The sequence below is a fragment of the Microchirus variegatus genome (assembly GCF_963457635.1).
Source record: "Microchirus variegatus genome assembly, chromosome: 16".
Classification (NCBI taxonomy): domain Eukaryota; kingdom Metazoa; phylum Chordata; class Actinopteri; order Pleuronectiformes; family Soleidae; genus Microchirus; species Microchirus variegatus.
In genome coordinates, this window is record NC_139817.1 from 7,894,174 (window position 1) to 7,908,391 (window position 14,218).

Here is a 14,218-nt window from a genome sequence, read left to right on the forward strand (position 1 = left end):
GAGTGTTTCTGTTCTGTTTGCGCCACAAATGTGTTTATACCAGGAGAAAAATCCTGAGATAGTGTTTCTTAGAATCACACAGGGTCACTGTGAGGGCAGCGACTGTCTGCTTTTCCCATGTCTTATTTGTCCTCTAATAGTTATCATCGACTTTGTTTGAACCAATCAATTCAATTTAATGTTACAGATACGGCTGTAAATTAGTAATTTCCTTATGAACAAATCAGCTCTTGTCAGGATTTACATTGTAATTTGTGTCAATAATAGTTTGCTATTTAAAAAAAGAAAATATATACAAAATTTCCATTGATCTCTTTAGTAACTGTATCTGTGCAGAGTACCTTAGCACCCTCTACTGGCCATAAGCTGCTATAGCACACAAATGTCACTCTACAGGAGAATCCTTCCATCTTCTATCTTCTCTACAGCAAGTATTCTTTTTATTTGTTTATTTCAAAGTGGGTTCATTTAATTTATGTAATTCTGTGTTTTATTTCTACACAGGCCCAAGAAATGCAGCTCTAAACATCAATCAAATCAAAGTACAACATCGTCTCGTATAAAACCGCTTATTTAATTTTTTAGATCACTAGTAGTGTTTTATAAACCAGTTTATGGCTCTGTTCCAAAGTTCAATTAGACTTATATGTATTTCCCATTCCACAAATGAACACAAGGTGGCAGGATTGAGCTGTATCCCGGTACACAGGCCCCCCATAAAAAGAGATTGACAGCACTGTCATCAGGAATCAGGAGAACGTCGTTAAGTGACCGGGACAGGCTGCAGCTGCTGCGTATCGAGATAGGAACGCTCCCCGCGGGGTATGTCAGTTATAGATGCCCGGAATTATTTGAGTGTAACACAGGAAGTGCGTCTGACCACTTACAGAGTTGTTTTCGCTGTGATATCAACTTCTGACAGAGAAACATGAACAGTAAGAGCAATTTTAAGCAGTCTTTCCGTTCTGTTGTCTTTATTTTTTGGCTTTTATCTCTCTGGTGATTTGGTGTTGAGTGTTTTGACGTATTATCCTGAGAAACCGTGGCGTCTCTGCTTTCATTCGAGGTCTGTGTTGTGTTTTCAGAAGAACGTGTCGTACCGTTAGCCAGAAATGTGTGTTGTGCGTTGACACAGCAGTGCCGTACAGAGTTTGATATGTCAGAATTCATTTAGTTGTTATTTGCGCTTTCCCCCAATTGGGGCACATCCGGGATTAAAATGAGTTGTGGTTGGTCACATTATTGGCGCGTTGCTATCTTTAAAGGAAGTAGAAAACCAACAACCCTGGTCTAAAAGTTAACTTGTACCCCGAAAGAGACTATGTGACCTCACTTTACATCCATAATAATGACTTTAAACCTCAAAATAACTGTTTTCAATACTTTCCATCATCCTCTCACATGAATCTGGACTCTTATATTTGTATTTGGGATGATCTCAGACAAAAAAAAATGCCATAAATGAACGAAAATAAACCAGTCTTTCAAACTGCACATCACAGGGTAGTGAAATATGTAATCCATTTAGAAAATATGTTTGAGATGGGATGTCTGATAAGTGTAAAGTAAATCTCACTTATCTTTGTATAAATCCAAGAAAGAGCAGGACACAATCGGCTTGCAAAATGTCTGAAAGCTCCTGTTGATATTTGAATGCGTCAGACTATAAATCCAGGCACAATGTGTTTGTTTTAAAGCTGAGAGCATGAAGAGTTTTCCCCTCTTCTTCACCCTGTTTATTCTCCGTCTTTACTGACATGTACATGACATTCTGATGTGGAAAAGCAACGTACAGGAACATGACCTCGTACAGATGGCGTACATGATACGATAATATCTCCTAATGTCCCCCGACGGATCGGGACCTCATTTGTCGTTTAATTTGATCAGCGTCTGTGTCTCTTTTTCCACCCACACGCATGTGAAACTGCATTTTGCTCGGCGAGACAAATACCACGACACACTGTACATGCGGTACAGTGCGTGCGCTTAATGTTTAATGAAGTTAGAGAGGGAAATCAAATTGTGTGCAGGCGTGTAACTTCCTCCTCTGACATTCTTTTATCTAAAAGCAGGAACTGGTAAAGACATGTTTTTTTTATTCATTTTGTACGTCGTGTTGTAGCTGAAATCCTAATCTCCTCATGCCTTGCATACCAGTATGTAGATAAAGGGCGGTGAGGGAGGCAGAGGTAAACATTGCATACATATGGAGGAAACAGCATTTGTACTGATTAGATTTTTACATTTGCAACTAACGATTATTTTCGTAATAATTCGTTGGCCCATGGAAATGAAGATGTTCTCGAATGAGGAATGATTCAGTTTGAATGATTTATTCTTTGTTATGTGGAGCAAAGAAACAAAGAAAATATTCACCTTTAAGAAGCTAAAACAATCAGAAACGATTATTAAAATAGTTGACGATTAATTACTGATACCTTGCTCAGGGGTACTTGAACTGGCAACCCTACTGTTACAAGAAAAGTTGCCTTTCCCTATCATTTCTGTGTGGATTTCCACTTGGCCATGGGAAGTCTTCTCCGGTTTTGGCAAATTTCTGTAGCAGCGCCACATACAGGCCTGGCCCATGCACTACAGCGTCTAGAGTCACTCTCGCATTCGCACCTTCGGTCAGTTTAGAATGTCCAAAAAAACCCTCTTGTGGATCCATCCTCATAAATATTCAGTTTGTCGGTATTTTCTCAGACTGCCGCCTCCTCTGTCTCCTGTGTGCTCCTCCTCCTCCTCCTCCACCTGTCCCTGAGTTTCTGGAGGAGTTTGTACGCCGGCTCCGTGTACTGCTTGTTGGCGAGACCGAGCACCAGCGGCACCACGGCCATGCTTCCGATGCCAGTGCAGGACAGCACGATGTGCGTGGTGGCGCTCCACTTGGTGTCGCTGATCAGGAACGCGATGCAGGCATGCATGTAAATGAGGTAGGGCACCCAGCAAGCGAGGAAGGTGAGCGACACAGCCACCACACAGCGAGTGTAGCGCAGGTTCAGCCTCTGCTCCCGGTCTGACGCCTGACTTCCCCGATCCACCGAGCGATGGAGACGACAAATGTCCCTCAGCTGACCTCGGGTGATCCACAGGACATGGCCGGTCATTCCAGCGATGGTGAGGATAGCAGGCAGGACGAGCCCGTACACTTCCAAGTATATGAAAGCGTTGGGAAATACTCGACGATACGAGCAGCACATGGTTTCATTTGTTGAAGTGTTTGAAAGCAGAGCGACATTTTGGCTACTTGTGCAACAGCTGTTCCAATCTGGTCCAGTCCAGTTATTCCACCCAAAGGCAGGAAGACATGCAAAGAGAAGCGGAGGCACCCACACCACCAGCAACGCCAGGGGAAGGCTGCGGTGCATCCACAGGTTGTTGTAATGCAGGGGGTCCACGATGCAAATGTAGCGCTCGTAGTGAACCATCACCAGGTTGAAAAGGAAAGCCAAGAAGAGGAAGTTCGGGAACACGTGAGCCAGCAAACAGGAGCTAAAACTTAGCTCCCGGTTCAGGCCCATTAAGGGTATGAAGGGCAGCGCCACGCCCGTGCACATGTCTGCCACCAACAGGCTGAGGAAGAAGTAGTTGGGCGTGTTGTGGAGCTGCCGGTTCCAGACGATGCCCAGGATGATGACGAGGTTCGCCAGGATGATGGAGGTGGACAGTGGCACGGTGATGGCGTAGATGAGCTGCTCCTCAGAGGGAACAGCAGCATTTGAGTTGTCCTCATCCATCTTATGTGGAATCCAGAGAATCTGGAGACGACACGGCCATCAAGGGTCGGCTAACCTGTTGAGGAGGCGAAGGATTGTTAATGTGGTAGAGGGCGCGACACAAAATAAGTTCCCCACACAAAAGTTTGTCTGGGTATTTGAACAGTGGGAAAGCTAGAGGCCGAAATTGTGTCAGAATTAGTCACATCGACAGGGAACTATGGGAACTTTTTCTTATTGCATAAACCAGGAATAAATGACCTCACGCTCACTGCAATACACATATTATATCACTTTTTGACAATTTTCACCATAAAAGCGTCACTTTTGCTTTTGTTTTCGGATCCAAAGCCCGAAGCAGACACTCAAGACGGCACGTTTGACTTAAGCTGTCTGAAAGGAGATTGAAGGAGTCATGTAACAACGACTGTCTTCCTGTCTGTCTCCTCTTGACCACCCAAACAAATTTTACTTTGTCTGTTAACTGGCTGCTGTCGATCAATAATTCATGAGTGGAGACTCTGGAGTTACAGTCATTTTGTATCTATTATAATCTAGAAAGTGATATACTTAGTTTATCTGCTTCATGTCTGTTTGCTCGTTCACCCAGCTTACTTTACTGTGTCCAACAGTATGTGCTAACATAGAAAATAAACATTGCAACATGCCAATATGTTCAATGCCCATATGTGCACGTAAAAAGCAAACAGTGGTTTACAAGCAAAAATTGAATGAGGGGAATTTTATAGTATCAAAGTCCTCTTACAGTTTCTGCAGATATGCAGAAACAAGGCACATGCAGTTTGGTTTTATCTGAAGCTTATTAGGGAAAGTTTAGAAAATACGTATGTCTCCTACCTTTTGGAGATAAACAGTACAGCCATGTCTCCTTTGCCATGAGAAATTCAAATAAATTAATTACAATCTCCTGTTCCTCCCGCATGTCATATCCAACCAGCGCAGCCTTCACCATCAACTAAATCAGCCACTTTTATCATTGGAGAGCCTTTTTTTTCACACCACTATCTATGAGTGTGAGAGAGAAGTGTATGCGGCGCCGTTCCTCTCTGTAGGGGAAGTGCACACTGAAAGAGGAGGAGGTACGTCACAGTTCTTACTGTCTTTTCCTGAGGGTGGGGGGATGGGGTTTCAGTGCACTGGTCATGTCTGGGATGAGACAATCTTCATCACCCCCAACCCTTTGACCTATAACTAGTACTCACTCTTCCATCCATTGACCTTTTTATTGCCTCTACCACTGTCCAGGGTGGAAAACGGTGTATTACTGCAGCCTGAGAATGATAAGAAGTCGGGCTTGACATGTGGTTTTTGTCTTCATGTCCCCGTCATGGTCCTTGTAATCTCTTGCTGTATTTATATCACGGATATTTATGAGCCAATTTTTAATGAAGGTCACGGTCACCCAGAGTATGTAGTGATGTTGCATTGGTTTTAAAGCAGCACCTGATATAAATACTAAAGGCTCATACTGGGCTAATGAATATAGCAAGTGATACATCCAGGTGATTATACAGTTATATTTATGTATAATATACATACTGGACCTTTAAAGTAATTGCATATATGATATATGCACTTTGCGTGTATATTGTACATACATAATTTGTGAATGTGTTTTATTTCTGTGTGTATATATATATATGTATGTATGTATATACGGTATATATGTATATATGTGTGCATATATTTGTGTATATGTAATTATATGTATACATGTATATATACATGTATGTATATATATGTATACATATATACACATATATGTGTATATATATGTATATATATATATATATATGTACGTATATATATGTCCCAAAGAGTATGTGCTACATACTGTGCACACTAAGTAGGTTAAAGCCATTGTGAAGATGAATTTGCGCCTTGTATTTGGCCCTGGACTGCCCTAAACGTATACATTCTACAGGGTGTACACGTGATTTCATACCAGCTGTCTCAGGCGTCGCATATTTAAACACAGCTTTGGATGGAGGGCCAGAGGCAAACGGCTCCGTTAGCCAAACACGGAAGACTCCTTCGCTGATAGTTTGGAGCAGAGCTGGTGCAGGGCGGAGATGGACGAGCAGCAGTCAGATAGTGCTTTTAAACAGAAATGTTCCCGAGCCTCACGGCGTCTGGGAAGACACTACGCAGGGAGGACAAGCTGGACAGGAAACCACAACATCTTCACATTACAAAGGAGCAGAGGGAGAGTTTGGATTTTCCTGGAACGCACGGGTCCCAAGCGGCAGTAAATCAGTGCTCTAATCTGGATTATTTCGAGAAAAATTCAAATGTGATATGAGGGGTCAGAGGTGCCATCCACAGACTTGAGCTTGTGCAAAAACAAAAACATGTTTTCTTTTGAAGGTCCAGCATGAAAGAATTAGTCAGTATGATTACATGACATTTAAAAAAATTAAAAAGAAAGAAAGAAAATTGTACTAAACTCAGTCGGTGACATCACCCCTGAGTTCACCGCGTTCCACGTCTCTTAGGCTAGCCGTTGTTGGCAATTGTTAGCAATACCAGTCAATAACGGCGTCCTATATTAGTATTTTGTGCACACAAACACGGTAGCAACAAGTGTACGGTTAAAAATTAGACGGTACTATGTGTAAAACTGATTTACTATAAAAGAAATACATAGAAACAAAATAACGGTGAAAGTGTGGTGGCAGCCATCTTGGAATCCCATTTGTTGAGCTAGCTCCGAGTAGTAAATCTAAATGGAATGCACCGTTAGTCCGGCTTAAATTGAAATTTTAAATAACATGTTAGTCTGACTGGATTAAAGGCGTTTGTTTTTAACGGCAACATTATTAATTTTGATGCAATTATACGCTCAAAAAAGTACTAATGTACAGTGTCTAATTGTGACTAAGTAGTGACTATAGTGACTAATTGATAATAATAATGATGTTGGTGGACCAGCATAATGCTGGACCAGTCAATTAAGCAAGCCACAAAAAAACAATTTATTGACGAGTTAAAAGATAAATGGAGGATGTGTCTGTACAGTAAACCTACACTATAAGACTCCTACTACAATGCATATTTGTCCTGATGTCTACAAATGCTGTGTCGCCCGTCACGTTTGTTTACCTTGACAGTGAAATCCAGCAGTCTCTCTCTCCTCTCTTTGTTCAGTTAGTTCAGCATCTGTTGTCAGGAGCTTCAGTTTCCATAGATTAGTGCGTCGAGGACTGAAGGTGATCCTCCGTTAGGCCACTCCTCGTCTTTCTCTCCTCTCTGGGTTGACCTTTGAGGCCAAACACGGCGCTGCCGTGACGGATAAGGAAGATATCCTGCCACCAATTGACAGGTGTTATTTTCCCCCCGCAGTTGCTAGTTGCCAGGTTTCAGGCCAGCTATGTGAAATAATGCTAACACTTTACATTACAGTACAATAACAATGATGTCGTACCATCTTGTTTCTACAGTGAGCTCCAAGTCATAGTTTGGTGATAATAACGGACATAACGGAGTTTGGATCTGGACATTATAATATGATAATTGTCAATTTATCAATTTAAAACGTTGACATTATTTATTATTGTGAATCTACAGCCAATTTCAGACTGTCATGTGCCTTAAAATGAGGAAAAACAGGCCAAAAATAGATGTTTCAAAAAGTAGAAATTCAGTCATGTAAGAATGTTGACTGAAAATTAGTCTTACTTTACAGATTCATATCTTACCATTTCCTATATTTGCACACACAACAATCACACAAAAGTTTTTGCCGTGTACAGCCCCCAAACTGGTTATCCATGACAGGAAAAGAGTGGCTGGCGAACAGCACATGCGATGGTGGAATGACCTTGCGTGCGTGCAAGTGTGTCACGGCGTGTGAGTTATGGCGTGTACATAAGTAAAACCCTTCGGTCTCACACAATGACCGCGTGAGCTGAGAAACCCAGGTGCGAGGAAGAAGCACTTGGTGGACAGGAACCCCATCCACAGTTGTTTTTCCTGTGGGACAATCGGACGGCGAAGACGAGGAGAGGAACCCAAAAAATAACTCCGGCCAATGCCTGGTTTTGAAAACTGTCAAGAAGTGGGCTGTGGTTATCACTTACAACACAAATACATTTAATAATACTAGGGGATGCACCGATCCACTTTATGTCACTTCCGATACCTGAATTTGGATATCTGCCGATACCGGTTCTATTATATGGATGCTCTAATACAATTGCTTTAATATTATTATCATCATAATTGTTGATTTTATATAAGGCTTTAATAAACTCTGTATGTCGTATGATATGTACGATTTACAGACACCTGGCGACTGTTTTTGAAATTTTCTTTTAGACAAATCCAGCAACTTTCTGTCATAAACCTAAATACTACGCGAATGCACTCTCATTGAGATGCGCCTCCGTTCGGGAAATCCATTCCACTTTTTGCAGCCAGCTAGCAGAACAGTCAGGGACAGTCAGAAATCTTTACACCCGATACTGGATCGGATCGGCCCCATCCCTAAATTCTACCTCGTCTTTACTTCTTCTAAATAGTATAGATCCACAAATGTGTACTTTCACAAATGTAGAAACACAACAAAGAAAAGATATATATGAGACTTAAATAAGATGTTATATGTAGGGTGTAGTTGCATTATTATTGGCAGCTTGGAATCGTGTCCCTGATAAATGAGTTTCAAATGTTCTTTTTGCGTCTATAAAATGGGGGAAACAAATAAAAGGCTGGTCCCACGACCCAACGTGGCTCCTGACCCAGTCTGTGGGAATGACTCGGCAAAAAAAAAAGTGCATATAATTAGCATCCTTTGCCTGTTATCTTCATACTTTGTATTGAGTAATATTAGCCAGGAACAGATGTGCAGAAAACAAGACAGAGGACAGCACAGATTGTTTTTCTTTTAATCTGATAATGAGCTTCAATTAATAATCGATTCATCGAGTAAATTGTTTTATTATAAGAACAGGATAGAGTCGCCTCCCATTTGGCACCATTAATTCCTATGAAGGATCGTGTTAGAGAAATGATTTCATCCAGGCACAGGGTTTCAATCTTTTGCCATAAATAGCTGGAGGATAGTCTGTGTTATTTGGCGCCGATTACCTAAGTGCAAATTGTCTTTGTCTGGCTTTAGGTATTAGAGAAATAAGACCTTGTTTCATTGATTCTGTTCGCTCTCCATTTTTAGCACATTCCTTGGATATATCCATCATCATTTATCATAAGGTTTATTCAAAAATATCATTTTTATTCATAATATTAGGATTTTTAGTATGTTCTCATTCGGAAATATATGATCACTCATACCTGGACTTTATTTACAATTCCTTCCTCTGAGCAGTAGGAGGAATTCTGCAGAAGAGAGGAATTAAGTTTCCAGCATCCAGGAATTCTTGGTTTACTGGATTGAACTTGAGAGGAGTAAATCAATCACGGCACGGTCCGTTAGAGGAGCAGGAGAATCAGAGACAAAGCCAAAGATCAATGCCAGATTTCGGAGATATGTCCGCTTTGAATCATATAAATGAATTTGGATGTGCATATATATCCGAACACATCTAGCAAAGACAGACGACAACAGAAGTCATGACTTACTCATCTGTGAGGATGATGTTTTTTGATTTCTCCAGTGCTTTCAACGCCATTCTCCAAACTGAGGACAGGAAGAGGCTTGACATACTGATTTAAAAAAAAAAAAAAAAAAAAAAAAAAAAAGCTCTGTCCTGGGATGCCCCGTTGACTGTGTGGCGATGGGGGGGAAGGAAAATTAAAATATGATGGATGAATCTCTCCCCACTCCCTGCAGGAGACTCACAACAGCTTCCCTCCCTGCTGCTGTTAGACTACACATTGCGGCTCCAATTAACTTCCGGATCTAAGATTTGGGCTGCAGTCTTAACAACAACTAATAAAGGGCTATCTTATCTTATTAGATCAAGGGTCTATAAAGCTACTGTTAATGTTATACATTTAGGGTTTTTGTGTCTTTAAAGTTGAATGTTTGTTTCCCTTAACGTGTAACAGCACTAAATTATAATGTTAAGCATTACTTAAGCATACTTTACCTTTGTTAATGCTCCTTGTGACCCTTATTGTTAAGTGTACATCCCTAAACCCAGTTATTCATCCATTAAACTTGAGCTTCATTTAAGTAGAAAGGACACAGATCTACAACGTCACCGCTTTAAGCATTAAAAACGTATGACTAGCCTTCTCCCTTGACTCATATCTGATAAAGAATAAATAAAAAGAATTGGATAAAGGCTCTAAACAAACCACTTGAATTCGGTTGCGTCCCAACTTTCCATGTCATCGTGACCCACGTGAAACTCGTAAACACAGACAGAAATAGATGCTATGTATAAATGATTCAGTACAACAAACATTTAGGTTTCGAAGATAAAACACAGGACTTGGTCGAAAATGAAGAGGCATATTTATATTTTTGTATTTTAGTTTACATAATGGTAAAATAATCCTCATGATCAAAGGATTCTTTTGGAGAACACCATGATGAATTACTGAATTCTCTCTTCTTTTAGAGATTGAATGACTCAAAAGCTTCTGTGTGGACAATATCGACTTCCTGTCACTTAAACCAGGCCAGGATCTCCACTGATGACAGGAGAAAAATCATGATTTTTGGGACGCTACAATCCTACTACAACAGGTCATATCCTGAGGAGATGCGAGACACGTTCAGTCTGAATAATCCAATGTTTTTCTTGATATTTCTTGTAAAAATAATATTTCCTCGTCTTCCTGCTTTTACCGGTCAGGTCTTTGGAGGCAGAAGACTTTGGCGTGGTTATCTCCTGAGGCTGTGACAGCCACAGATCCTTCCCTGGACAAAGGATAAGAAAAACATCAAAACCTGCACAGTTGTCTACGCGCAAAAAAAAGAAAGAAAAGAACACATTCCCTGAAATCGGTACCTGTTGATGGCAAAGTCGAGGATCTCCGCAGTGTGGCCGTGGTACTCCGACACCATGTTGCCGGAACGAGCGTCCCATAAACGCAGAGCTCCGTCCAAACTGCAGGTGGACACCATGGAGGAAGACTCCTCCCACTTTAGGTGGACGAGGCCGGCCTTGGCAGAAAGGAAAAACAATCACAATCACAATCACAAACTTTTAAAACTAATGATTATGAGTTACCAAATAGTGGAGAACATTAAATACATTTACTTTTCTTCCTACTAACACAATTTAAATTTTTGGATACATCAGTGGCTACAGTAAAGTTACCTCATGCTGGCACCGGTGCCTCAGAGTCTGCGTGGAAAGGTCGTATATGGCCAGAGTTCCATCGATGTACGCCACAGCTACGAGAGGCAAACTGTGAAGAAAAAAAAATATAAATAGATTAAAGAAGAGTCTCTTTCAGAAAGTGGAGGATTTTTGGACAAATATAGACCATTTGGGAGAGAAGTGAGATAAAAAAAAAAACCTAATACAAAACAACATTAAGATCCATTTTAATATGTATAACTAGCGCTAGCGCATAGAAGCATGTAGTTCTGTTTATTTAACTTAATGATATAAAGAAGAAAAAGCTTCTTTCTCGAGTCAGCGTTAAAAAAAACAAAAAACTCCTTCTCACATGTTGCAGAACCCCACAGACTCAACCGAGTTGGTCTCTTCGTCTTTCGATCCTTTCGCTTTGCCTCCTTCCACAGAGAACGCGCCAACCACCTTCACACACACAGCAAATATTAACAGAGAGACTAATATAATTACACTGGATGTTTTCTCTTTATTCTACAGGTTGAATGGGTGCGAGTGTATATCGCCGCGCTTCCCCACCTTGCCTGTGGTGGTACTGATGAGCTTGGCACCACCGTCCACTGAACCCGTCAGCACCAAAGAGCCGTCCTTGTTGAACGCCAGGCAGGTCAGCGCTCCCCGATGTCCATCCTGACCTGTTAGCGAACAAATAAATAAAAAAAGAAATAGATAAAACGGTTAAGTACAGCGGTTGGCTTGGTAGTTTTTCTTCGTAATCTAATCTATCCCATGTACAAAAATGCCTAATTTAGGAAATTGTTACTAGTGCCTTTAAAAAATGTCAAATTACTGTTAATAATTATTTTGCATCATTATCATCAGTCATTTATTGATCTCTTCCTCTTCTTCTTTCGGGCTTCTCCCTTTAGGGGTCGCCACAGCGGATCACCTGCCTCCATCTTGTGCTATCCCCTTGCGTCCTCTTCTGTTACACCAACAGTCCAACTTCACCCATTATTGATCTCTTCTGTTTGTATATTACTTTTCTAACAATGATGAAAGCAGCGTTTTAATATCTGTCAAATGACATGTTGAGGAGGAGAAGGAGCCAAGTTCATGTAAATACTCGCTTTCATAACAAAGAGCTGCTAAAAAAGGAGGATGAAACTACGTGTTAGAGCTGCCAGACTCACCTTTAATGACGTGGACTGCGTTGCCTTGCTTTAAATCCCACACACGAACAGTTCCGTCCTCATAACCCACCACAGCTCGTTTACCTGAGGATCAATGACACAGAAATTCACATTTAAAACACACAAAAAGGGCTAAAAGTACCCCATTTCTACTGCCGATCGATTTTTGTGTCTTGTTTCAGTATCTCTCACCATCGGGTAGGACTTTGCCGCTGGTCGCCTGAGACGCAGGGCTCTGGAAGGTTTTGCAGTCGCCTGACGGAATCTTCCACATCCACACGTTGCCGTCGTCTGTTCCTGCCAGCAGCACCGGAGCGCAGGGATGCCAGTCCAACCACTGAGGAGAGGAAAGTGGGAAAGCAGGCCAGATGACCACAAACACATTATATGTAGAGAGCAAATCTTAACAATTGTTTTCTTAAGGATTGTTTTTCCACACCAGACGAAGAACACGCCAACATGTGGACGTTGGAGGTTTCTGAAACCACTTAAGCTCTTTACCTCCAGATCTCCCACTTCGTAGGACCAGATCTCCTCTTTGGTGTCCAGTTTCCAAACTTTAATCAAGCCGCTCATGTCGCCTGAAGCCACCAGAGAGGAGTCGTGGCTGAACACGGCACACGTCACAGAGTCTTTATGACCTGTTAAAAAAAAACGTCAGCAAATACAAGACAATGCAACAGATTGGTGAGAGTATAACGTAAAATCTGAAGAAAGAACATGTATATATATATATATACATGTCATTCTGCGACTGAAATGTACCGGTGCACTCCAGCAGGATCTCTCCATCGCTCACTCTCCAAACAAAGGCTTTATCATCTTCTCCTCCCGTCACAGCCAAGCTGTTTGTCTCAGGATCCAAACTCACACAGAACACCGAGCCTGGGGAGAGGATTGTGTTTGATCAGACTCGACTAAGACTCACCTGTCAACAACAACAACAACAGCAACAGCACACACCCCTCACCTGTGTGTTTGGAAAAGGTGAACTCGCTATCGTCCTGCAGCTCAGCGTCTGCTTCCATCTCGTCCTCCGTCTCCCAACCTTCATCTTCAGGATCTCCAGCATCTTCGAAGTCGACGTCCTCCAGGTCTTCGGCCAAATCATCTGTCACAGGACACGCACACAGAGGGGATAAGTCATCGACTGAAGTCTCCCAGAAAAGTGAGGGGTAAGTCTTTATTGTCAAATGCCACCAGCAAAAACGTACATAAAAAGTAACAGTCGTGAGTTAACGTTACGGAAGATGCCAATAAAGGTTATACACGGTTTTATTTACCCACCAGGACCAGGTTCCGTCTCATTTAAGTCAATGACTTCAATAATTTCCTCGTCTCCGTGGAGCTCGATGGCATTTCTCTCTGTGTTCTCCATGCTGCGAGTGGGCTACACGCTAGTTTTGACAACCGAACAGCGAGCGTGCGAGCTACCAGTAGAAGTAGGACGACCTGTCTTCCGTATCCGTAGTTTTTTTTCACTTTTTAAAAAAAATTGAGTTAAACTCAAGCTCGCAAACGTCGCATTTATCGCTATGTGTATTTTAATGTCAAAATAAAACTGTTTTCTTCACATGTTGCGGCGACCGTAGAAATGGGCGCACATTGATGACGACATATCTAGAGCCCCGCCTTCTTCCTTGTTCACCTTCGAGTCCACAAGATGGCGACCTTACACCGACGAAACACGTCAATAATGTCATCAAACGGGACCAAGTTATCACTTGTAAGTGTTTTAAGTCGTAATTTTGCAGTCATTATGTAACCAATGTACTTCAGGTACATAGGTTTTTATAGCTTTATTACTTTTAGCACTGTTTCTTACGTCTATTTTATTACACTTCCGTTGACTCTTAAAAGCCAGCACACAAATTCATAGGCACTCATACTGTAAATGTGTGTAGAAAATGAAATGAATTCAGGCATGTAGACATGGTATTTTCAAAAATGATGGCCCCACAGCAACAGAATACCACACTGAATGCCACTCCTGCCACATTGTGACATGTCATTTGTACCTAATAAAATGGCCAACAACAACAACAACATATTGCTGCATTATAATTAGTGA

General features: G+C 41.6%; 2 protein-coding genes across 2 annotated transcripts; both read right to left on the reverse strand.

Annotated features, from left to right (window-relative positions):
• Window positions 1-2,705: 2,705 nt before the first annotated feature.
• Window positions 2,706-3,743, reverse strand: gpbar1 (G protein-coupled bile acid receptor 1; the record flags this gene model as incomplete). Its single annotated transcript, XM_083902942.1, has 1 exon — window positions 2,706-3,743. One exon carries the CDS (start codon window positions 3,741-3,743, stop codon window positions 2,706-2,708), a length of 1,038 nt encoding a protein of 345 aa, XP_083759068.1.
• Window positions 3,744-10,376: 6,633 nt separating this feature from the next.
• Window positions 10,377-13,729, reverse strand: aamp (angio-associated, migratory cell protein). The gene is made up of 11 exons (XM_083903113.1): window positions 13,435-13,729; window positions 13,118-13,258; window positions 12,913-13,032; window positions 12,649-12,788; window positions 12,340-12,484; window positions 12,148-12,231; window positions 11,534-11,649; window positions 11,331-11,422; window positions 10,976-11,066; window positions 10,664-10,818; window positions 10,377-10,572 (listed from the first exon to the last, which is right to left on the reverse strand). Exons 1-11 carry the CDS (start codon window positions 13,523-13,525, stop codon window positions 10,497-10,499), a joined length of 1,251 nt encoding a protein of 416 aa, XP_083759239.1. The 5' UTR covers window positions 13,526-13,729; the 3' UTR covers window positions 10,377-10,496.
• Between the last annotated feature and the right edge of the window lie 489 nt (window positions 13,730-14,218).

Excerpts from the sequence above, each read along its gene's own strand:
- aamp (XM_083903113.1), bottom strand. The coding sequence starts at position 13,525 with ATGGAGAACACAGAGAGAAATGCCATCGAGCTCCACGGAGACGAGGAA. Across the intron at positions 11,650-12,147 it reads CGCAGTCCACGTCATTAAAG|GTCAGGATGGACATCGGGGA; the intron begins GTGAGTCTGGCA and ends GTTCGCTAACAG. Across the intron at positions 11,423-11,533 it reads TCAGTACCACCACAGGCAAG|GTGGTTGGCGCGTTCTCTGT; the intron begins GTGGGGAAGCGC and ends GTGTGTGTGAAG.